Source organism: Capsella rubella, unplaced genomic scaffold (assembly GCF_000375325.1).
Source record: "Capsella rubella cultivar Monte Gargano unplaced genomic scaffold, Caprub1_0 scaffold_6, whole genome shotgun sequence".
Taxonomy (NCBI): Eukaryota; Viridiplantae; Streptophyta; class Magnoliopsida; order Brassicales; family Brassicaceae; genus Capsella; species Capsella rubella.
In genome coordinates, this window is record NW_006238918.1 from 5,761,543 (window position 1) to 5,783,140 (window position 21,598).

The following is a 21,598-nucleotide window of genomic DNA, read 5'->3' on the forward strand; positions in this document are numbered from 1 at the left end:
TTTCTTCTTCTTTTTTTTTTTTTTTTTGTCCTTTTTCATTGTAATCCCTTTAATTATCAAATATAGAGATATTCTATATTTGCAAAATGAAAATTTTGAAAAAAGTAAACAAAAACAAAGTTGAGTTTGCCCCTGGAAATTTCGTACACTCAGACAGAGACACAGTTCCTAATGTTGACACAGGTCCACATTTCCAATTCTAACACTTAAAAATTCAAAGGGTATAACTTAGAAACCACTCTGTTTTCATTGTCTTAAAACTAAATAGCATATTCTCAACACAATTTCCATAAAAATGGGAAAATAAAAACAGAGGTCTCATGCATCACTTAGCCGCTCTCCCATCTGGAATCGAGAATAAGACAATGGGCTTTGAAGATTTGACAAAAGGAACGTCACATCTGAAATAGCCTTTTCTCTCAAGCTGAATCACGTCTCCACATTTCAGGTTCCTCATATTCGAATCACCAAGTGCCAATGTTTCCTTCTTTGTGTTAGGATTCACAAAATCGGCAACTTCATCATCATCTTCCAGCTTCTTCTTCGTGATTAGATAATCAAACTCAGTTAATGTGAGATTGACCAATTCATTTATCTCAGGAAGCCATGTGAGCTTCAGCTTTGTAGTCTTTACTGAACCTTGGAGATTCAGAACCCCAGACAACGCAGTGACACGCCCCTCCTCATCCTTTGTGACTTGCTTTACTATGGCATTTCCCCAATCCATCAAAGTTACTTCCTCATCAACGGATATGGCACTCGCATCAGCTTCCTCGATCCAAATGCTCTTAGTGAAAGTGGTCGTCTTTTCTCCAGCACCTTCAAATTTCTTGTGCTTTGGTATCAGGCGAACAAACGGTTCATCAGGACCATTCGTTAAGGTCAACAGTACGCGCCTCTCTGCAATCACAGCCGTGTGTCTAGGACACACAGGATCAATTATTCTCTTATTAATTGACCAAAGTTTGTCCCATTCCATCAAATTTAGATTCTTCGAAGCCCCCTGGAAACAAAAACCAATCAACACAAGTATTATTACAGAACATTCGAACGATACGAGCGATAACAAAACACAAAGGTTTACCTGCTCGAGAATGAATTGAATTAGAGCCTCAATTTTCAATCCTCTACGAACAATTCCTTGGACTGTTGGGAAGCGTGGATCATCCCACCCGTCAACCAATCCGGTCTGGACAAACCAGAGAAGCTTGCGCTTACTGAGAAGTGTAAAAACCAGATTTAACCGGCTGAATTCGTAAAGCTGAACCTGTCTCATTCCCATGTCCTCCAGAACTTTATAGTACTGAGCATTACGGTCATGATACTCACTAGACCGAAGGGCATGCGTTATACCTTCATGGGAATCGACAAATGGGCAAGCAAAGTCATATGTTGGATATATCTTATACTTATCCCCAATACGGTGGTGAGACATAGGGTTGCATCGATAATAAACCGGGTCACGCATGGCTTTGTTGGGATCTTGCATGTTGAATTTCCCACGAACGCAGCACTGTAATCCTCTCTCACTTCCTGCAATCATTTCTTGCCATAGTTTCAAATTCTCATCGACGCTATGATTCCTGCATTTTGAATCAATCCCATCCATCCTCTCTTTCTGCATCTGCTCCCTCGGTGTGTCGTCAACATATGCCTTACCTTCACGTATCAGTTTTTCCACCATTGCCATCAGTTCAGGAAAATAGTCCGAAGTGTATGTCACTTTCTCATACTTGATCCCCAAGGTCCCAATATCTTTCACGAGATTTTCCACAAACTCGTTGCTTTCTTTAGCAGGGTTAGTATCATCAAAACGCACAATCACTTCCCCTTGGTAACGCTCAGCGAAATACTTGTTCAGCAATGCAGCCTTAGCATGTCCAATGTGAAGATAACCACTCGGCTCTGGAGCAAACCGGAGTCGAACCTTTCCAATCTCTGCTTCCGGCAAGTCCACTTCCGGTTTGCCTTTATCCTGTGCATCTGCTTTTGTAGCTTGTTGGCTGTCTTTAGACTTGGGTGCAGCCACAGGCTTCCCTGAGCCTTTCTTCACATATGTTGCTAGAACCTTGCTAAGCAGCTCGCAGTACTCGTCTAATATCGAATTGAACCATCTAACCAAACTCTGATACTTTTTCGATTTCCTCAAACTTTCCCATCTTTGGCCAGTTCCTGCCAAAAAAAACTGATGAGCTTCAAATAAAGAGAAACTCATGACAAACTCATAACAAAGATAATGGATTTCTTACCAGCAAGAGCTGACCAAATAGCAACATCAGCAATGGAAAGAGAATGTCCAACAAGAAACGTACGACTCTCGAGGTACTTATCAACACGACCACAAGCATTCTCAAACTCTGAACCAGAGGAGAAGACAGAAGCGTAATCTACCCACTCATCAATCTGATAATCACCCACAAAGGAAAAAGAAGAAGAAAACGGAAATTTAAAGATTTAAAAACTTACAACACAAGATTCGTACTATACTATGATGTTTAATACACAAGAATCAAGACCTGAGAAGAATCAAAAGCATTGTGACCGTAGAAATCAGGAAGCTTGTTCGATGATCGACCAACATAGCGAAGAAGAACAGTGGCTCCACTCAGTTTCCTCCTAAATCAAGAATTCAAAGAAAAAGGATTAAACTTTCAGAGAAAGAAGAAGAAGGAACCAGACTGAGGAAAAAAGAAAGTACCCGTCGGAGAAGACAAAGGAAGGGACAGCTGCGGCAGTGGATGAATCAATAGTCACTGGAGAAGCAGAGAGAGAGAGAGCAACGATGACTGAAAGCGGTGGACTTTCCGGTGGGAAAGAAAGCTTCATGTCATCCATCTTTAATGTATCTGTATCCCAATCCAAAAAGTGCAGGTCAGATGATTATGGGAAAAATTTAGGGTTTGAGAGATGAGAAACAAGAAAATAAATTGTACTGGCGAAGAAGAACTGAAGAACAGATTAACAGAATGCATTTTTGGTAAGGTGGTTCTGTGTCTTAGGATGAGGTTTTAGACTCACAGTATTTTTGGTAAGGTGGTTCTGTGTCTTAGGATGAGGTTTTAGACTCACAGTACTTAGACTAAACAGAACATCACAGATTCACAGTACTAAACAAATTCATTTCACTTTTAGTGTATTGACTAATACCAAACAAACTCATTCATACATGGAAGCTAAGCAAACTCAACATCACAGTACTAAACACATTCATTTAAATTTTAAGTGTATTGACTAAATAGTCTAGTACTAAACAAACACAACATACATTCACGTTAAATAAACTCAAACATCACAATACTAAACACATACGATATCCAATTCATTTCATATTAAACAGATTTATCACTCATTTCATACTCATCTTAGTTGTATATTGACAAATAATACTAAACAAACACACTACACAAAGGAGCAATCAAAGAGAGACTAATCAGTGACTTTTGTTACCTGGATTATAGACTTATGATAGAATGTGACAATGAATCTTTCAGCCTCAAAGAGTTTCCTTCCTCTCCTGCAAAAAAGTTTTGCCTTTTTCATATATTCGGAAATTTAATTTACAAAAGGAGAATTGAAAGAAAAAATGAATTGTCAAAATAAATTTGCACAAGGGAATTTTTTTTTTTTTTTACACAGTTCAAAGTGAAATTTGCCCCGGGGAGGAGGGAGCGAATCTCTCAGAGCTCTGTCAACGTTCGACGGCACCACTCGCGGTGAAGCTCCTCCCTTGAATCTTCTCCTTCTCAGATATTTCGTTTCTTGTTAGCTAGGGTTTTGAAATCAGTGAAGTTTTTGAATTGGGTGGGTCTCGGTTCACTCAAAACCGGAAATTTTATTACTTATGAAATTTATGGTTTACAAAAAACCGGAACATGGTGAAATGATTTTGATTTTGTGTGTCTTCTCTTTTTGCAATTCGCGTTAAGCTTTTTTTAAAGTTGCAGCAGAGACTTGCCGAGAGTGAAGCGAAGCAATGGAATCAATGTCGCCAATCTCGTGCCCTACGACTCCTCGTTGGAACCAAGACAGGCCATTTCTCACTGGTCGCTTCCACCAGGTGCTCGATCTTTACTTCTTGTGCTTGATTTTGGTTTCTAATGCTCTCGAATCATTCGTATTTTGATTTTTGAAGAAGAAAGATACTTTTTTGACACAATGGGTGGGTGTTTTTTAATCTTAGGAAACGAGGGCAAGCTCCAAATTTGCTGATTCTAAGAGGTCTCCTTTAGACTCCTCCAGGTATTCTGGAATTCTAGTTTTAACCTCCCAAGTCAATTGCTTTTTCCTCTTCCGAGCACATTCCAAAAAACAATGTTATCACTGATTTTTATGTTTGTGTTTTCCCACTCTCCCTCCATTTGGTTTCAGCAGTTCTGGAGTAGATCAGGCAATTGGCTGCTATGACACACCGGTTCAGGTTTGTGTTATTTGGCGAACCTTGAATTTATGTCCATTTATTTTTCTGTCAGATTGTTATTCTATAACCTTGAAACTGGTGGTGAGATACTTAAAGCTTGGGTTTACTAGCTGTGTAGTTTTTACAAATTGGCATAATTGAGGTCTCTTAGCGTAGAGTAAGGAAATTGATCTGAGCGTAGTTATTATGGGACTTGCTAGCCTAGGTTGAGACTTGGTGTTGGTGACATTCTGTTATGTCCATTTCAATAAATAAAAAAAATCCCTTTTCGCATGCAGGAACTTATTGTCATTGATGATCTCTTGTCTGCTTTGGTTGGAATTGAAGGGAGGTATATATCAATTAAAAGATATCATGGGAAGGAGGATAGTATAGCTTTCCAAGTTGATCCATCAATGGATTTGGCACTACAGGCAAGTAGTACTCAACTCAGTATATTTTGGTTCTTATCCCAAACAGTCTAATCTTGATGGTTTACAGTAGTGACCCGAGTGATATCTAACTATGTATGATCTGTTATTTTTGGAGCTAAGTTGCTCAAATAGAAATAAAATTTCGTGCACATTTTGAGATTGTTATTTGAAAGTTTCCTTTCTTGTATGTTTATGGAACTTGATGGTATGTTATTTGAGAAAATATTGGCATTTCATTGGTGTTCTGACTTCTTGAAAATTTAATTATCCCGAAGTCCAACCACATGGACACATGCATTATCATTTTATGTTGTAAAATGGGAACTCTTTTGACTGTTATTTGAAAAGTGTTTCCTCTTCTTGTATGTTTATGGAACTTGATGGTTTGTTATTTGAGAAAGTATATGGCATTTCATTGGTGTTCTGACTTCTTAAAAATTTAATTATCCCGAAGTCCAACCACATGGACACATGCATTATCATTTTATGGTGTAGAATGGGAACTCTTTTGACAAGGATTTAGAGATGTTATAAAGAATGAACATTGTAAGTCTTATTTTTAATTGGCTCCTCTGAAATATATTGACCAATGCTAATTAATTTTGCAGGAATTGGCAAAAAGAATATTCCCTTTATGTGAATATTATTTGCTGATTGACCAGTTTGTGGAGTCAAGCTCGCAGTTCAAGAACGGGCTGGTTAATCATGCATTCGCGGCTGCACTCAGGGCACTCCTTCTTGTATGTGATATAGGTTGCTAGTTTTGTGGTAATTGCCTGTGGGGTAATTGTGATGCATTGTTTGTTGAGTTATTTCCGTTCCCTTGTGGTCCATTTAGGTACTTTGCGAACTAGATACGGATTCCTTAAACTAATAGTCAAATTTGGTGATTTACTCAGTTAACTAAAAGCATTAACTTGCAGAGCTCATTTTAGAATGCTTTTAGTTTATTCTATTGGGTTTCTTTCTTGTCCACGGAATTTGTGTCTTTATCACATTTCTGAGTGTGTGTATATGCATACATATGAATATCTAAGATAACGCATATAGCTCTTATTGTCTTCTTTGTTCCAAGTTCTTGCTATCTAAGATGATGCCCTACTGAATCTAATGATAGTCTGATTCATTTCTTTCCGTTTCACATGTGGATTTCGTATCTAACCCATGTCGTGCATTGTTTAGACTGAGGATATCATTTCTTGGTAGCTCTGTGGTAATTTGACATCATTCCTTCTATTGCTGAAAGTATTAATAATCCTCTCGTTTACCAGGATTATCAAGCCATGGTGGCACAATTGGAACATCAATTTCGACTTGGAAGACTTTCTATCCAAGGATTATGGTTTTACTGCCAGGTCTGTCTTTCTCCAGATAATTCAAGCTACAGGTTCCATAAAAAAGTATGCTGACTAATTGTTTTACGTATCTCTCAGCCCATGATGGGATCCATGCGTGCATTGGCTGCAGTAGTTCAGCAGGCATCAACAAAGCATTTTGTGGGTTCTGGTGTTCTTAATCTCTTGCAGAGTCAGGTAGATTCTTACTTTAGTCATAAAAACTTTTGGGGCTTTTTGTAGTCGAACTAGCTTTCTTATTATATGTCCTAATCTTGGAGACTGTCATACCTAGGCTAAAGCGATGGCTGGTGATAATTCAGTGAGGTCATTGTTAGAGAAAATGACGGAGTGTGCAAGCAATGCATACCTGAGCATATTGGAAAGGTTGATTACCTATGCTCTTTCTTACCTATAGCTAGAATCATAGCAAAAAATAAGCTGTGCTATTATCTCTTCACTTTATCCTTTGTTATTGCTTGTGCAATGCTCAGATAATCTAAGTCCAACCTGTGGCCACGTTTTATCTTTCTTTGGAAGGAGTGATTGGCGAACATGTATTTGCTAGAATAATATGTTAAATGTGTCAACTAGCTATAATTAGTGTTTGATTCAGGTGGGTCTATGAAGGAATCATTGATGATCCGTATGGGGAGTTTTTCATTGCAGAGAATAGGTCTCTGAAAAAGGTACTTCAATTTTTGCTGTGCTCACCTGCACAATTGTTAATTGCTTACAATGTCATATATTTCCTACAGGAGAGCCTCAGTCAGGACTCTACAGGTAAATATTGGAGCCAGAGATACAGCCTCAAGGATACTATCCCTGGTTTCCTTGCAAACATTGCCGCAACAATATTGACTACAGGGAAATATCTAAACGTTATGAGAGAATGTGGGCACAATGTTCAGGTATGGGGAAATATTCAAATACATGTCTTATTTTTTTGAATATCCATATTTATAGTAATATTTTGGATGAAGTTTCTGTCTGTTAATACAATTAACAGTGTTTTCGATATTGGACATGATATATGCTGCTGTTTTAACAGGTTCCCATTTCAGAGAGATCTAAGTTAACAATATTTGGTTCAAATCATCATTATCTTGAATGCATAAAAGCTGCTCACGAATTCGCCAGTGTAGAGCTTGTGAGTCTCATCAAGGATAAGGTAATAAATTGTGTTATCATGACTGCTTCTTTGATGTCACTATTCGTAAATACACCTCTCTGACCATCAGTATATGATTCAGTATGACCTCATTGGGAGGCTACGATCTATAAAGCATTATCTTCTTCTCGATCAGGTATGCTGGTTCTGTTTATCAGACTTTTCTAGGCACAATTTATCAATGTGAAAAGTTTGTCGTTGAGTTGTTTTCTTCTTTCATTGATACTCTATCAGATGTTCAATTTCTAATTAATTTTGGTTTAACCATCTAATGAACTACAGGGTGATTTCTTGGTTCATTTTATGGACATTGCTCGAGAGGAGCTCAACAAAAAAGTGCATGAAATATCTGTTGAAAAGTTGCAGGTACTTTTTCCCTTTTAGAACATGAACAAAAAATTAGACAAAGCTTCTTACCTTTATTTGATCGTTAGGGCTCACTACTTGTTTGTTGGAATCCGAATGGATATGTATTGTTCAGTCTTTGCTAGATCTTGCTCTACGTACCACAGCAGCTGCAGCAGATCCTCGCCATGAAGACTTGACTTGTTGTGTGGTGAGCAGTTAATTTTTCATTTCCTGGATGTGATCAATATACAATGTCTGTACATAATTTGTTCTCACTTTGCATTCATATCTTAGGATCGAGCTTCATTGCTTACGACTTTGGGAATGCACAAGGACCCTGATAGTAGTAGTATAGAGGACCCAGTGAGCATCACTGGTCTAGAGACATTTTCCTTGAGCTATAAGGTCTGCTCCTTTCTTGCTTGTTGGCGACTACGTGTTTGTATCCGGATCTAACTCTTCTGTTTGTCGTGATATATAGTAGTAATTCTTTAGCCTAAATACTATGAATGATTGTTATATATAACTACTAAATCGCTTCTAGATCCACCATTCATACTTATATAAGTAATCTACCAATGCATATTTGACTGGATACTGTTGTTGTGGCTTTGTGTTTCAGGTTCAGTGGCCACTATCTATAGTCATATCAAAGAAAGCACTGTCAAAGTACCAGTTAATTTTCCGCTTTCTTTTTCACTGCAAACATGTGGAACGCCAGCTTTGTGGTGCTTGGCAGATACATCAAGTATGGACTGATCTAAAATTTCTAGCTTGCAACTGATTTCTTTTTTGGTTTCTTATTAAACCTTTTTAATCATTTTGCTTCTCTAACAAACTGATGTGAAATTCTTCAGGGCATTCGATCTATGAACTCTAAGGGTACAGCAATTCCTAGATCATCGCTTCTCTGCCGTAGCATGCTTAAATTCATCAGTAGCCTTTTACATTATCTTACATTCGAGGCAAGTCATGAATTTCTGTTTGTTTGTTTGCTTTAAACAATTAAGATTGCTAATAGAATGAAATTTGGATTATTTTTATTTAAAGATTTTGATTGTCTATCTGTAGATCCTGTTTTTTATTGAGACTTTGTGGTTATAAGTCTCTGGAAGACTTGCTTTTAGAATTGGTGGCATACACTCTATATTAAATCCAGATATCTCTGTAGTCCTAAAAATCATACTTACAAATGTAGGCACTTCTAGTAACTGTGAGTTTTGAGATATGCGTTTTTTGAAATTGTGAGTTATAGAATCTGGAGGTGTACTCTACAATGAACAGTTGAGAGAAATCACACCAGAAGTATATAAAGACATAAATTTTTATAAGATTATTTGGTGTTTATTTTAGCAACTATTGGCTCTCGAATTCTGTCTTATGTTGCATTTGCTTGCTTTTATGTGGGATTTCTCTTCAGGTTCTCGAACCAAATTGGCATGTGATGCATGATAGACTACAATCCACAAGGAGTGTAGATGAGGTAAGAGTAGAAACCTGCTTTGTTTTTGTTTGCAGAAAAACATTCTAACAAAAACATCCTTCACTGAACAATGTACCACCATCTTACAGGTGATACAACATCACGACTTCTTTCTTGATAAATGTCTGAGAGGATGCTTGCTTCTTTTACCTGATGTCCTTAAGGTTTGCTGCTGTTCCATTAAATGTTATGTTTTTTCTCATAATCGATGTAATTATGTTCTTCTCTTTCCTGCAATGATAGCAGAAATTCTGAATGCCCTAGTAATAGCGTGATGTTTATCAATATTTTACACACGTGTTTACTGTATTGCAGAAAATGGAAAAGTTGAAATCAGTGTGCCTACAATATGCTGCTGCTACACAGTGGCTGATATCATCATCTATCGATATCAATAGCCAGTCTCATCCACAGCAGACAATGATAAGGGACACAACCGTCACAGAGTCCATATTGTAAGTAGTGACTATGTATTGTTTTTACCACTTAGTGCTTCACTTTCTCAGTGAATCATTTTAGATCTGTTTCAACATCTCCATAAATTCAGTTGATCTTAGAATGTTTGAACTTCATATTACGGTATTGTTCTAACATGTCTGTAATGCGTTTTACCAGCAATTTCGAAAGGGAATTCAACTCTGAGTTGCAGAGCTTAGGACCAGTTTTGAGTAAAGGCTCTCAGGCTGAGCCATACTTGACTCATCTCTCCCAGTGGATCCTCGGTGTTTCAAAAGAATGAGAATGAGACTTTTACTAACAAACTCAGGCAATTCAATTATTTATTAATGTTGTCAAAATGATATTCAGCTTGAAGTTGTTATGAGATATGTGAGTGTGTTTAGTCTTTTGTTTTTTAATTTTGTGAATTTCCACGGTAGAAGAAAAAGTCCCTGGCCATCTCTGTTAAAGTTTGCTATCAAGATTTGTGTGGTAATACTGCAACTAAAAAGTATACTCTTTGGGAACGCATATGTGAATCTTTTACTCTGTAGCTCAAAAGTAATTATGTTCGAGTTTCCTTTTACATTGTATACTCTCTCACAATATCCAGATCCATCTTTTTTGCTGGCTAATATACAATAAACAAATCCAATATGCAATCCAAAAAGACGTGAAAACACTCTGGACAAAGTACAGAAAAAAGTTTCAAAAGAAATAGAAAATATATTGCTTCAGCAGTTGATGCCACACTTGGAAGTATCAGGTCCTTTGGTCTTGAGCACAAAAGGATCAATTCTAACCCAAAGCAAAGAGAAGATAGATGCCAACAACACTGACCAAATCACCACAATGGTTGGCGTTCTGTTCTGTCTTCCCATCAGACCTTTGAGGAATGGGTAGAGATGAACAATGACCCAAAAGGAGAAGAAGAGTTTACCAAATAGAGGTCCCCACGACTGATATCCATTGTTAATGGCATCTGAGATGCCTGCAACAACGCCGACAATGTTTATGATCAAGACAGTTGTTGGAGGGATAAGCAGTGTTGTCCATTTGAATGCGTAAAGTTCTCCAAAGTCATCATCATCTGTTGCCTTTGATGTGACTGTGAAGTTTGTGTCAATGCCTGCTAAGATTTTGAGGAGACCTTGGACAACCGCAAAGAGATGAGCTGAGATTCCTCCAATAACCCAGAATTGCTCATTTCTCCACCATTCCTCAATGCTAACTCCGCTCCATCTCAATTCCAAGATTCCGGTTACAATGATCGACATGAACAGTGATATGAAGAAGAGACTAGCAAACGTGCTTATCTAAAAGAAAATTCGGGACAACAGATAGTTAGCAAATTTAACGCAGCTTTTTAAGCGGTTTATCTGATGATTTTACTAACCGGTGGCATGATGAATTTGTCTGTAAGAAGACAAATGGCTGGAAGGATACAGTAGGCAAGGAGTGGTATAGATGTGAACGGGTAGATTGTTGTGTTGGCATAAGCAAAACGCTCAAGCCACTTGAGTTTTCCTCCTTTGTAGCCATACCAGAGAGGACTATGCCGGCTGAAAAATATCTCAACAGATCCGAGTGCCCAACGCAAAACCTGGTTTAACCTGTCTGATAGATTAATAGGAGCTGAACCTTTGAATGCAGGCCTCTTAGGCATGCAGTAGATAGATCTCCAGCCACGACAATGCATCTTGAAACCCGTCAAAATATCCTCCGTGATAGAGCCATATATCCAACCCAGCTGCAATTCGAAGATACACAATTGTTTCTTACATTGACCAGCTTCTAAATCACAAATAAGAAGGTATTATCTTACGATTCAGTATACTACCTCAGTTCCCCACTCAGTTTTGTCTTCATAACCGCAGCTTATGACATGGATTGCCTCCTTAAGGAGCACTGCAGGACTTGATGATGGAGGAACCCCACCTTCTTCCATCAAAGTCGAGGTTACAAAGATGGATGATTGCCCAAACTTTTTCTCAAAGTTCATTTCAGACATCAAATGCTCCTTATCACCTTCTGCTCCTGCCAAAAACCAATATCAGATCTGAAAGATTCCAACATAAACTAAATCTACTCAAAAGATATGGATGATGTTATAAGGTTGTTGGGCTAAATTTACCTCCAAGGGCTGCTACGTCACTATTCATGCCATTCTTGGAATATTTCTTATTCTTTCTCCGGCGTCCAAAGCAAGGACAACACCCACAGCTCATCATCTTTGGACGTTTAGGACCCTTTGGCGGTTCATAACCATACAGAGCTTGTCGTTTGAAAACGCAACCAGTACCAACGTAAACTGGACCTTGGATTCCATCTAGACCTTTCATATTGATCTGAAACAAAAAGACGAGGGTAAGAAAGAGGGTATATTAATCTAACAAACCAGAAGTTGAAGAAATATGGATTATGTCTTACATCAAAGAAGACGGTGTTTCTGTTGGCATAACGATCGTTCGTGTCAATACCGTCAAACCTTTGAGGGAACTGAACATAGCAGACCTTCTTTCCAATCTGAGGATCCATCAAAAAGCACATTGCTTCCCTTACCGCCTTGCTGTTGTTCACATAGTGATCACAGTCCAAGTTCAGCATGAAAGGAGCATTTGTGAGTACGCCTGCCACTCGAACCTGAAAGAAGTATCAGGTTAGGTCCAAGACAAAGAGATCAGTTTCTCATCTGGTCCAAGGCAGATCAAGAAAATTACCAGGGCGTTCATGGCGCCAGCTTTTTTGTGGTGCTGAAAACCAGGGCGCTTCTCACGGGACACGTACACAAGCCGAGGAAGCTCGTGGCCTTCGACATCAAATCCTCCGCTGTGGCCAAGGAAGACTTGGATCATACCGGGGTGGTCTTTGGTGTTGTTTCCTGGCCATGGCGTTCCATCTTGCATGATCCAACCTTCTATGGGAACCTTTGAGGCCTTTGCCACAAGAGCATTGACCCTGACCTTGAACTCCTCATATTCTCTCTGCCACAGCCAAATTTACTTATGAGTTTAGATTATGGTGAAAAGCTGGGTAGTGGTATAGCTAGATTTTAGGTGGTTACACTGACCTTCATGGCTCGACGTTCCTTAACGAATGTTGGGTGCACTTTGTCCTGGAGATAATCAACTTTCAACGAGAAGTACATCTCTGGTGCCCGTGGCTCTATGGAGAATTTCTTACAGAAGGGAACCCATTTTCTTGCAAACTCAGCAGTTTCTGAGAGAGATTCAAATGTGAGCATTGAAGCACCATCGTCAGAGACATAGCAGGAGATTTTCTCAACTGGGTAGTCCATGGCCAAGATTGACAGCACAGTGTTGGATGTAACTAGGGGAGGCTCCTTCAAAGGGTCCACCGTACTGACAAAGACATCTACAGGAGCAAGCATATTTGGCTCACCTTCTCTCTCGTACCTGTGTAGACAAAGATATATTTATATCCAAATTCCAACTTCATAGAATTGAAGGCATCTACTTAATTTGCAGATTTTTACCTGAGGGAGAGCCGATCTAAATAGGTCTCACGTTCAATGGGGAACCACTTAGGGAACTGATCAAGAATCCAAGAGACAGCGAACCAGATTTCACAGATCACAGAGGTCAGCCATAACCCCAGAGCATCGTGCACAGGGTTCAAGAGCCTATACCGTAGAAATACTGCTAAAATAACAAGCCTAGCAACAATGACCATCCGATATGGATTGATCTTGCTTGAGGCAATGGGCACTTTCCGAGAGAGTGGTTGCCGCGCCTCATCGATCCTGCAGTCATTTCCAAACAAAATCTAAAAGTTTGAAAAACCATGAATCCGAATCATATAAAACTGACGTCTTAGAGAAATGTTTGAGGAGGCATTACAGTCCCATCTCAGGATCATCATCTGGCTCTGGCCCTAGATTTCCTTGCTGGTGCTTCCAGTCATCCATTCTTTCCCGCCACCCTCCCTCCTTCTTGTCATCCCATTTCTCACTCCCTACCACATTTAAATTACACAGAGAACGGAAACAAAAAGAAAAAGTGTTGTTAGAAACCTCAACTTCAGTTGCTTTTCACTTGTATCAATTTCATGTTATGTGTACTTGAAATTCGCCAAAATAAGCAGATCTTTTTCAAACAAGGCTATACTGTTGAATTTTATATAACTATGTCACTATCTAGTACCAAATTATTCAATACCTAGCTGGCAAGCCTCATACCTAAGTATTTTTTGCACATATTGACATATAAGGGAACCTAATCATCGGTGAGAGACCACATTATTTTCTATGTAAGATAACATTTCCATGATAACACTTCTAACAAACTCATATCGTCTTGTGCTACTACAAGTTACAGCAAGTTACGGAGGACGATGAGAATAGAGAGACTCACCAGCTTCAGATGATGGATAAGGGTGGACACGCTTATGAAGCCCATGTTCTCCATTCCCATACCCTCCTCCAACTGGGAATTCTCCACTATGTCCACCGGCTATAACAGGTGGGAATCTCCCGTTCTCATCATCCTCAGGGCCTCTTCCATAGCTCATTTTCCCATAAAGCATAGCCTCAGCTGAATGCTTCTGCTTGTCTTGTTCATTTTCGATATTGAACTCGTACTCAATATCATCAATATCCTCTTCATCCTCATCTCCCTCCACTCTTGGGCTTCCTTCAGAAACCAAAAACAGGAAAAAAAAAAAAAAAAAAGATCATTCTCCGAGTTCAAAGTAAATAAAAAACAGAGCTTTTTAAAATTTTCATTGAGGCATTTCGTCGAGCAACATGAGATCGGAGAATAAATTGAATACCTCTGAGACGCTTGTAACGAGTCTTACACTGAGGACAGTTCTGTGTCCCTTCTCTCCTCTCGTACTCATAGCAAGGCCTACACGCCGGAAAACCACACTCATTGCAAGCCACGAAGAGGTCTCCTTCTACTGTCAAACCAATCTCATCTCCGCATATCTCACAAAATTGCCCATCCAGATTCTTCAAAGGCTTCGGCTGTAAATTTAACCCAGAAACAAGTTTCAGCTAAGTGAAGACATTGTTACACTGTCTCTCTTGGTCTTGGTTTTTATATCTTGTTTTCTCAATTACATAACCAAAATAAACTGATTTAAGTGGTTAAATTAACTCTGATTGCTTATTAGGAAAAAAAAAACAGTTACTTATGTTGTTAATAATAATAAAAAATAGTATAACATTACTACAAAACAGTTTATTAAAACATACAGGATATAAAATTTTATGATGATTAAAACCAAAAAATAAAAATAATAATAACTCAAGATATATACTCTAATTTTTAACCATACAAAATGCAGTAATCTCTGTTTTACTAGTGAACGGTGAACTGATAAAAACATTGGTAGTAACGATTGAGAAAAATGGGTATTAAAAACCTCTTCATGGTTGTGAATGACGACAAGTTCGTTACGGTTATGCGAACCGGCAACAAGACCGGCGCTAGCTTCCATAGCAGCCGCCGGAGAGAGACCAGCCGCAATCAACGTCGATAGTAAGAGCAGGAATCAGAGAGACAGGACAGTATTCATCAATTAATGTGTGAGATCAGAAAAGAACAAGTTTGGTTTTTATGAATGAAAGCTTTTAGTTTCTCTCTCTGTATGGTGCGTAGTTTGTTGTCGAGTCTCCATTGCCTTCAAGCTAAGCTTTCGTTTATATTAATTTTTTAAATCTTGCTACGACTACAAGTGCACCAAACTCTCACTCACATCCATCAGCTGACATGTATATGTAATATGTTGTTCTTTCACCGTCGCGGTTTCCTCAAGCTTCACCTTTTTTGTATATTGTGTTGCATGTCTCTTTCACAACATTTTTACTTACTGACTTATACTGTCCTAATCTCATTCCTTGTCTTTTTAAATTATACCAATTGTATATTCTGTTTTATTGGTGTTGAGGAAATAATAATTGAACTTTTCAAAACTATGTTCGAATTAAAAAGACAATTTATACCTTTTTAAAATAATTTAAATCTGGTAACTAACAAAAAGAGAGGTTAGATGAGTAGAGTGCAAGCCAAGTTACGATTCTTCTGTCCCTAATTAGGTGAGTTTTCTAGCATACATACATAAACTGAAGAGAATCTAAAGATGAAACTCAAATGAGACAGCTTCTTCAGCCTTTTTCTTATCCACTCGGTTACCATGCGAGTTCCTCTTGCACTAGTCCCATAATTTTAGAATTCCTCTGACGACAAATCCATGGGCCTGACATATTTAGAAGCTAAATGGGCTGTGCACTAGTCAACCATGCATGATTATTCTCAAATACCAAATATAACATATATTTGTGATTTCACTATTTATACAAAAAAAACTAGGGAATCAATAAACCAACTACATTTTCTTATAGTAATACAGTACTAATTAAATTAGGATTAGAATGTAAACAAAAAAAATAACTAAAGATCTTATCCTTAATCTGAAAATTTTATCCAAATAATCGAAACTATGAAAAAAGTTATAAGAAACTTACTAAAAACAAAATCAAACTGTTCAAAACACAAAGCAAACAACTAAAGATCTTTTACTTATTTTTTCTAAGTACCATTCCAAACTGAAAACGTTGAAGCCCCTTCTCCACCACCTTCCCCATGAAAGTACATGTTAGAGCCAATAGTAATGGCTACCGGGAAATCTCCTTCCGGCGACTGCTGAATCTGCTGTTGTTGCTGCTGCTGCTGAGCATAATAGTAATGGCTTCTAGCGTTGTAAGCAATCTCAGCAGCAGTGTAAGCATCGCAATTAACCGATGTTCCAACAGGGATTGCAAATCCTTGATAACCACCATAACCAACAGCATTTCCACAGACTGTAACCGAATCATCAGAAGTCGAACTATAATGATCCATCGAGTTACTCAAGAAACGTTGCTGTTCTTCACCTTGTTTGAAACAAACCCTAGTACTCTCGGAAGACAAGTTTCCTCCATTGTAATAACCAACGTACCTCTCCTGCTGTTGCTGCAATAAGCTCAAATCCATTCCCTGATGATGTTGGAACGCAGCGTTTTGCCAACCGCTAACATTATTAGCACTCTCCGAAACGTTATTACTGATCACCATACTTGGAACCGTGTTAACTTCCTTGAGACGTTTCGCAGAACTACCGATAGGTAGACTTGGGCTCTCGAGTATTGCTTTAACATTGTATCTGCTCATGTCAAAGTTAGTCACTGCGCTTAGTCCTCTGAATTTAATGGCTGCAATGTCATAAGCCTCTGCAGCCTCTTCTTGTGTGCCTACATGATTTATATAATTCACTTAGATATATTTTTTGCATATTTAATATCAATAGTTTATGTAGGTTTTGATTGAAAAGTGTAATAAGAAAAGAAAAAACGTACCGAAAGTTCCCAAGTAGAGGTCTTTGTTACCAGCGACTCTTCCGATCCTAGCTTGCCACCTTCCATGTTGGTGGTGCCTTTTGAACCCATTAGAAAAAAATACCATTTATTTTAGATTCATAATGTATATAGTATTTTAATATATTCATCAATTATATATACGTCAAACCAAAAAAAAAGGAATTGAAGCACTTGTATTCGGTATCTCTATGTACATAGTTGATACGACGTACCTTGTTACGCCTCGATAAATCGATGCACCACGAGAGAAACCACTACTTTTCCTGCATATTTTTAATTTGTATTATATACTTCCCTATAATGAGTTTATAGTGTGAATTACGAAATATCAATAGGTATATACGTGATGGGCTTCTATCATATAATATAGAACTCAATAATATAATTGTCATATGCAATAAATTCAACAGTTCCATTATATACCTGCGCAGAGAAGCAACATACTCTTGCCTCGTCATGTGCTTCATCTCTTCTACCTCTTTCTCATAACTACTCATCTGAATATTATATATCCAGCCAACATTACTAATTTATTACAAATTTATTGTAATAAATCTAAACGAAATAAACATGACATATCAAAGTAAGATAATTGTTTTAAAAGCAAGCATTAATCAGACAAAAAAAAAGAATAAAAATGGTTAGAAGTTATGTATAATATATCGATTTAATTAACTTACGGGAAAGTTAGTAGTAGTGGTCGTTCCCCAATATTTTAGTGCGGCTAAATCGTAAGCCCTAGCTGCTTTTTCTTCTTTGTCATAACCTCCTGCATGATCAGATAACAATCTAATTATATTATTACTTAAAAAGTTGATCTACTAGTGTACTAGTCATACTGTATATGTACATCAATGACTTACCCAAATAAACTGAGAAGGCCAAACTCGCAAAGGAAGACAAGGTATAAATTTATAGTTCTTTTCAATTTGAAAACAGATATGGTGTATCAAATTGAAAAGAACTATAAATTTATACCTTGTCTTCCTTTGCGAGTTTGGCCTTCTCTTTTGCAACTGTTGTCCCATAAATGTGCCTCATATCTTCCTGTCCACCGATGCCTGAAAATTTAATGCATACAAATATATGTATTATATTACTCTATATATCTAAGCGACTAAGCCCATATGGACTAATTAATGTAGTATCTCTTTAATATTTATCTAGGAACATTCTGTAGCACTCTTTCACCTTAACCATTTAGAATGTCCCAAACTTTACCAAGAAAATCAAGATTCATGTGACAATTTTAGACAATAAAATTATATATATGTAGATGAACGGTACCTTGTAACACCGCGGTATATAGAGGTTCTTTGTCCAAAACTCTCAATAGTTTTCTTTGGTGTAGCTTCTACGACATCAACAATAGTCTTCTCTTGGACAGCATCATTATTGTTGTAGTTTTTGCTATCACAAGTAGTAGATGAATTCATAGAGAGAGACAAGCCTCGTGCACCATTACCATTGTCTTGGTGATTAACATTAGCCACCGGCTGATTACTCAGCCATGATTTTATCATTGAAAGGCCCAGTGAGCCACCATCTCCTCCTCCTAAACCGCCACTGCCATCTCCAACGCTCTCGTTGGCCGTATTGTAAATCGTAGTGGTGCGGCCGAGGAAATTCTCAAGCTTTGGTCCATTTTGCTCATTATTGTGGATGGTATTGCATGCACCACTATTGATGTCCCAATCTGTAGACAAAAGAACACATATACATATATTATTATATACGAAATGGGATTTTGATTTAGATGACAAAACAAAAAGATTAAAATTACATGATGTGTGATCATACTGTGATATTGAATAATGGAGAATAAGAATATCTAGTCCATTTTTGACTAAGTTAAATTCATGAGATGTGAACCAAGCACTAAACCCCACTCATGGAAATTCTCAAAAGATATGAAATCGATAAATAAGAAAAAAACAACAAAAATAGGGCTACGTGCGTGAGTCTTGGTCTTTGTTCTATGCATTGGAAGAAGGGGAAAATGAAGAAAAAACAAAAACAAAATAAAGAAATAAAAATTTTGAAAAACAAAAACCTCGGGAGTGACTATTGTTGTCTCTGGTGAAAGCTTCGAGGACGACACCAAAAGGGGAAGGAAACGATGTTTGAACGGCAGAAGACACATCGGAGGCAGCGGCCAGATCGAAGCAGTACTCACTGGCGACATCTACGGCGGTTGTGGTGGTGGAGGAGTCGACGTCCGTCGAACGGTGATGATTTTGATCATGAGGGGAGAGAGAGAAACCTAGCCAGTTATTCATCGAGTTCATGTAATCTAATAACTCCTATCGTAAGAGATGAGAGATGAAGAAGTATAAGAAAGAAGAACTTTAGTTAGGGTTCATGCATGAATGGGAGAAAGAAAAAGGTTTTGGTTTAAATGAAGAGAGAAGATGAGATGAACAAGAAGAAGAAGAAAAGTCAAAAATATAATGTTTCATCTCTTCCGAGGCGACATATTATGCGCATTTATATTAAAAGAATTTTGCAATAAGAAGAAAAAAAAAAGTTGGTTTTTTGGAAAATGTGGAGATGTATTGGTCGGTTTGAAGGGTAAGGGTAGTCATGTATCATTCCAGAAAAAAAGAAAATTGTATTATTCAAGTAGATAATCTCTTCTTTAATTTTCGATTTGTTTTAGTAATATTTATTTTAATTAATCAGTCAAAAAACGTATTCAAATCTCTGTTTCACTCTCTTTCTTCATGCGTATAAAAAGGTTAATATGTAAAGGACAAAAATTTAGGGTAACACGAGGACCAATAGTAAAATCCAAAAACTCACTCGCTGTCGATTAAAGACCAATGATGCTGTGTATGTGTGAACGTATAACACGAGCGCGCGATTGCGTTTGCGTTAGGCGACTCGTCATCTTTACCATTTTACATCAAACTCAAAGTTAATGGGACATGAAGCAAATGAAAAACTCAAAGATTCCTGAATTAGTACTTTGTGATTTTGAAGTGAGGGAGTGAGTGATAGTTCCCGGGTTCCGCGAAATATATGTTCCTCCTCTCTAGAGATATGTTATGTAATTTAATTAATACCACACGTAATTTTGATATTTACGCTGAATTTTCTTATAAATCGCATAGAAAACTAAGATATATAAACATTGTATTGTTGTATGAGAAAAAATAAAAACATTGTATCGTTGTCAACTTGTTATTCTATATGATAAATAGTTTAAATCTTCCTACGCTAAAGAGTGACGATGTAACTACGCTAAATAGTTTAGATTGTGTTTGAAACTAAATTTGACATGCATATATATATAAGGAAGTTATGACTAGTGGTTATGGTTTAACCAATTAAAACGTCCCAAGTTTCAAAACAAAATTGGTTCGATCGATCTTCCAACTATCACATTGCAAAACGCAAAGAAGAAAAAAAAAAAAAAAGTAAAAGTAATATAGATGTGGATGAGTCTAGTAGAGGGATGCTAGATATGTACATGCTAAGCAATAGTAGTAAAAAGTAGTTGAGCTTATCCGAGTAGCTAGTGTTGAATTAATAAATGAATTAGGGGAATTAGAGTAATTAGTTAGGGAGACATAGGTTATACACATGGATCAATGAGACGATTGTGAGCATGTGCATGGGTTTATAATCTTTCAAATACTATATATACAGTTTTTGTAGACTTTTTGGACTTTCTCTTGTAAGATACGATTCAATGGATTCTCTCGTCCTCTATTTAAATGTTACTTTCATCTATTATTATCATGCCTGCAATATCTAACACACCACCAACACACGTTCTAGAATTGCCTCTCGTACCTACAAAATCACATTATTATTTTTCCTAACTGTTTTGTTCATATCTGCTTTATATATAAAAGGTACCCCAATAATTTCAATACATATAGATCTAGGAATTGATATAGCTTTTACACTTTGGATATACCTCGGTTCAAAACGAAAGAGATGAGGTTTTAGAACAGTGATATACTTGTTAAAACCTTAGGCATCAATTATTATGATTTGTTTCTTGGTAAAAGTACAAAAACTACAAGTTATTTTTGGGGTGTGAATTGACTGAGGTGAGAAACACCTGTAGATTCCATCTGGAAAAAAATAAGAAACACCTGTAGTTGAAGATAATCTACAACTGACAAGAGCGTAAATGACTAATAAGATTAGCAAAATATTTTTAAAAAATCTGTAAGTAGTAGAAAATCTGAAAAACACGAAAAAGTGGTAAGAATATACATAGCAAAAGAAAAATGTTTAACGAAAATAATATGGATGAGTCTGAGATATTTGTCAGTATAAATGCTACTGGCTGCTGCAGCTGCTCTACCATTCCCTCACCCAATACCTTTTACTTTGCCCATTCATTGTTCATTTGCATGCACATTTTTTCTCATTTTTTACTATATATTATACTAGTCATTCACTGTCTCAAAGCAATGGTTTTAGTTTCTTATCCCATTTGGGACCAAATATCAACAAGTCTTTTTTCTCACTTCTTAACATTGTTCATAGACCTCTAGCACTTGTAATCAATCAAATTTATTGTATTATAACATATTCTAACCCATAATAACTTTATAAAAGCCATTCACTGCCTCAAAGCAATGGTTTTGGGTTCT

General features: G+C 37.3%; 4 protein-coding genes across 8 annotated transcripts; 1 reads left to right on the plus strand and 3 right to left on the minus strand.

The window, feature by feature from the left end:
- Positions 1-105: 105 nt before the first annotated feature.
- LOC17882790 (glutamate--tRNA ligase, cytoplasmic) lies at positions 106-3,724 on the minus strand. Its single transcript, XM_006287093.2, has 7 exons — positions 3,633-3,724; positions 3,448-3,514; positions 2,699-2,846; positions 2,517-2,616; positions 2,250-2,403; positions 1,085-2,172; positions 106-1,003 (listed from the first exon to the last, which is right to left on the minus strand). The coding sequence occupies exons 3-7, from the start codon at positions 2,833-2,835 to the stop codon at positions 326-328; spliced, it is 2,157 nt and encodes a 718-aa protein (XP_006287155.1). The 5' UTR covers positions 2,836-2,846; positions 3,448-3,514; positions 3,633-3,724; the 3' UTR covers positions 106-325.
- Positions 3,677-10,135, plus strand: LOC17882997 (gamma-tubulin complex component 2). Of its 4 annotated transcripts, none has more exons than XM_023780840.1 (22): positions 3,677-3,713; positions 3,948-4,057; positions 4,181-4,239; positions 4,369-4,417; positions 4,696-4,830; positions 5,439-5,570; positions 6,102-6,185; positions 6,264-6,362; positions 6,460-6,551; positions 6,781-6,853; positions 6,923-7,075; positions 7,216-7,335; positions 7,418-7,471; positions 7,618-7,701; positions 7,817-7,891; positions 7,978-8,088; positions 8,306-8,431; positions 8,541-8,648; positions 9,104-9,166; positions 9,256-9,330; positions 9,482-9,621; positions 9,782-10,135. In XM_023780840.1, exons 2-22 carry the CDS (start codon positions 3,974-3,976, stop codon positions 9,903-9,905), a joined length of 2,040 nt encoding a protein of 679 aa, XP_023636608.1. In that variant the 5' UTR covers positions 3,677-3,713; positions 3,948-3,973; the 3' UTR covers positions 9,906-10,135. The 4 variants fall into 4 exon arrangements, with proteins under 4 accessions (XP_023636608.1, XP_023636606.1, XP_023636609.1 ...); XM_023780838.1 differs by having other exon boundaries at positions 3,685-3,713; positions 3,945-4,057; XM_023780841.1 differs by having other exon boundaries at positions 3,685-3,713; positions 3,945-4,057; positions 4,372-4,417.
- Positions 10,136-10,137: 2 nt separating this feature from the next.
- Positions 10,138-15,225, minus strand: LOC17882186 (cellulose synthase A catalytic subunit 7 [UDP-forming]). Of its 2 annotated transcripts, none has more exons than XM_023780837.1 (12): positions 14,993-15,225; positions 14,396-14,591; positions 13,978-14,256; positions 13,465-13,579; positions 13,101-13,367; positions 12,675-13,020; positions 12,325-12,588; positions 12,035-12,247; positions 11,739-11,952; positions 11,445-11,635; positions 11,001-11,354; positions 10,138-10,920 (listed from the first exon to the last, which is right to left on the minus strand). In XM_023780837.1, exons 1-12 carry the CDS (start codon positions 15,065-15,067, stop codon positions 10,339-10,341), a joined length of 3,096 nt encoding a protein of 1,031 aa, XP_023636605.1. In that variant the 5' UTR covers positions 15,068-15,225; the 3' UTR covers positions 10,138-10,338. The 2 variants fall into 2 exon arrangements, with proteins under 2 accessions (XP_023636605.1, XP_006286973.1); XM_006286911.2 differs by having other exon boundaries at positions 11,445-11,641; positions 14,993-15,224.
- Positions 15,226-16,004: 779 nt separating this feature from the next.
- Positions 16,005-19,404, minus strand: LOC17882536 (AP2-like ethylene-responsive transcription factor BBM). The gene is made up of 9 exons (XM_023781110.1): positions 19,039-19,404; positions 18,273-18,681; positions 17,964-18,046; positions 17,849-17,857; positions 17,666-17,754; positions 17,409-17,482; positions 17,198-17,248; positions 16,965-17,041; positions 16,005-16,859 (listed from the first exon to the last, which is right to left on the minus strand). Exons 1-9 carry the CDS (start codon positions 19,271-19,273, stop codon positions 16,159-16,161), a joined length of 1,728 nt encoding a protein of 575 aa, XP_023636878.1. The 5' UTR covers positions 19,274-19,404; the 3' UTR covers positions 16,005-16,158.
- Positions 19,405-21,598: the final 2,194 nt, after the last annotated feature.

Excerpts from the sequence above, each read along its gene's own strand:
- LOC17882790 (XM_006287093.2), bottom strand. The coding sequence starts at position 2,835 with ATGGATGACATGAAGCTTTCTTTCCCACCGGAAAGTCCACCGCTTTCA. Across the intron at positions 2,404-2,516 it reads ATGCTTTTGATTCTTCTCAG|ATTGATGAGTGGGTAGATTA; the intron begins GTCTTGATTCTT and ends GGTGATTATCAG. Across the intron at positions 2,173-2,249 it reads TATTTGGTCAGCTCTTGCTG|GAACTGGCCAAAGATGGGAA; the intron begins GTAAGAAATCCA and ends TTTTTTTGGCAG.
- LOC17882997 (XM_023780840.1), top strand. The coding sequence starts at position 3,974 with ATGGAATCAATGTCGCCAATCTCGTGCCCTACGACTCCTCGTTGGAAC. Across the intron at positions 7,472-7,617 it reads ATTATCTTCTTCTCGATCAG|GGTGATTTCTTGGTTCATTT; the intron begins GTATGCTGGTTC and ends AATGAACTACAG. Across the intron at positions 8,432-8,540 it reads GTGCTTGGCAGATACATCAA|GGCATTCGATCTATGAACTC; the intron begins GTATGGACTGAT and ends GAAATTCTTCAG.
- LOC17882186 (XM_006286911.2), bottom strand. The coding sequence starts at position 15,067 with ATGGAAGCTAGCGCCGGTCTTGTTGCCGGTTCGCATAACCGTAACGAA. Across the intron at positions 13,368-13,464 it reads GATGATCCTGAGATGGGACT|GATCGATGAGGCGCGGCAAC; the intron begins GTAATGCCTCCT and ends AAATGACTGCAG. Across the intron at positions 10,921-11,000 it reads ACAAATTCATCATGCCACCG|ATAAGCACGTTTGCTAGTCT; the intron begins GTTAGTAAAATC and ends ATTTTCTTTTAG.
- LOC17882536 (XM_023781110.1), bottom strand. The coding sequence starts at position 19,273 with ATGAACTCGATGAATAACTGGCTAGGTTTCTCTCTCTCCCCTCATGAT. Across the intron at positions 18,682-19,038 it reads CAACAATAGTCACTCCCGAG|ATTGGGACATCAATAGTGGT; the intron begins GTTTTTGTTTTT and ends TTTTGTCTACAG. Across the intron at positions 18,047-18,272 it reads ATATACCGCGGTGTTACAAG|GCATCGGTGGACAGGAAGAT; the intron begins GTACCGTTCATC and ends TTAAATTTTCAG.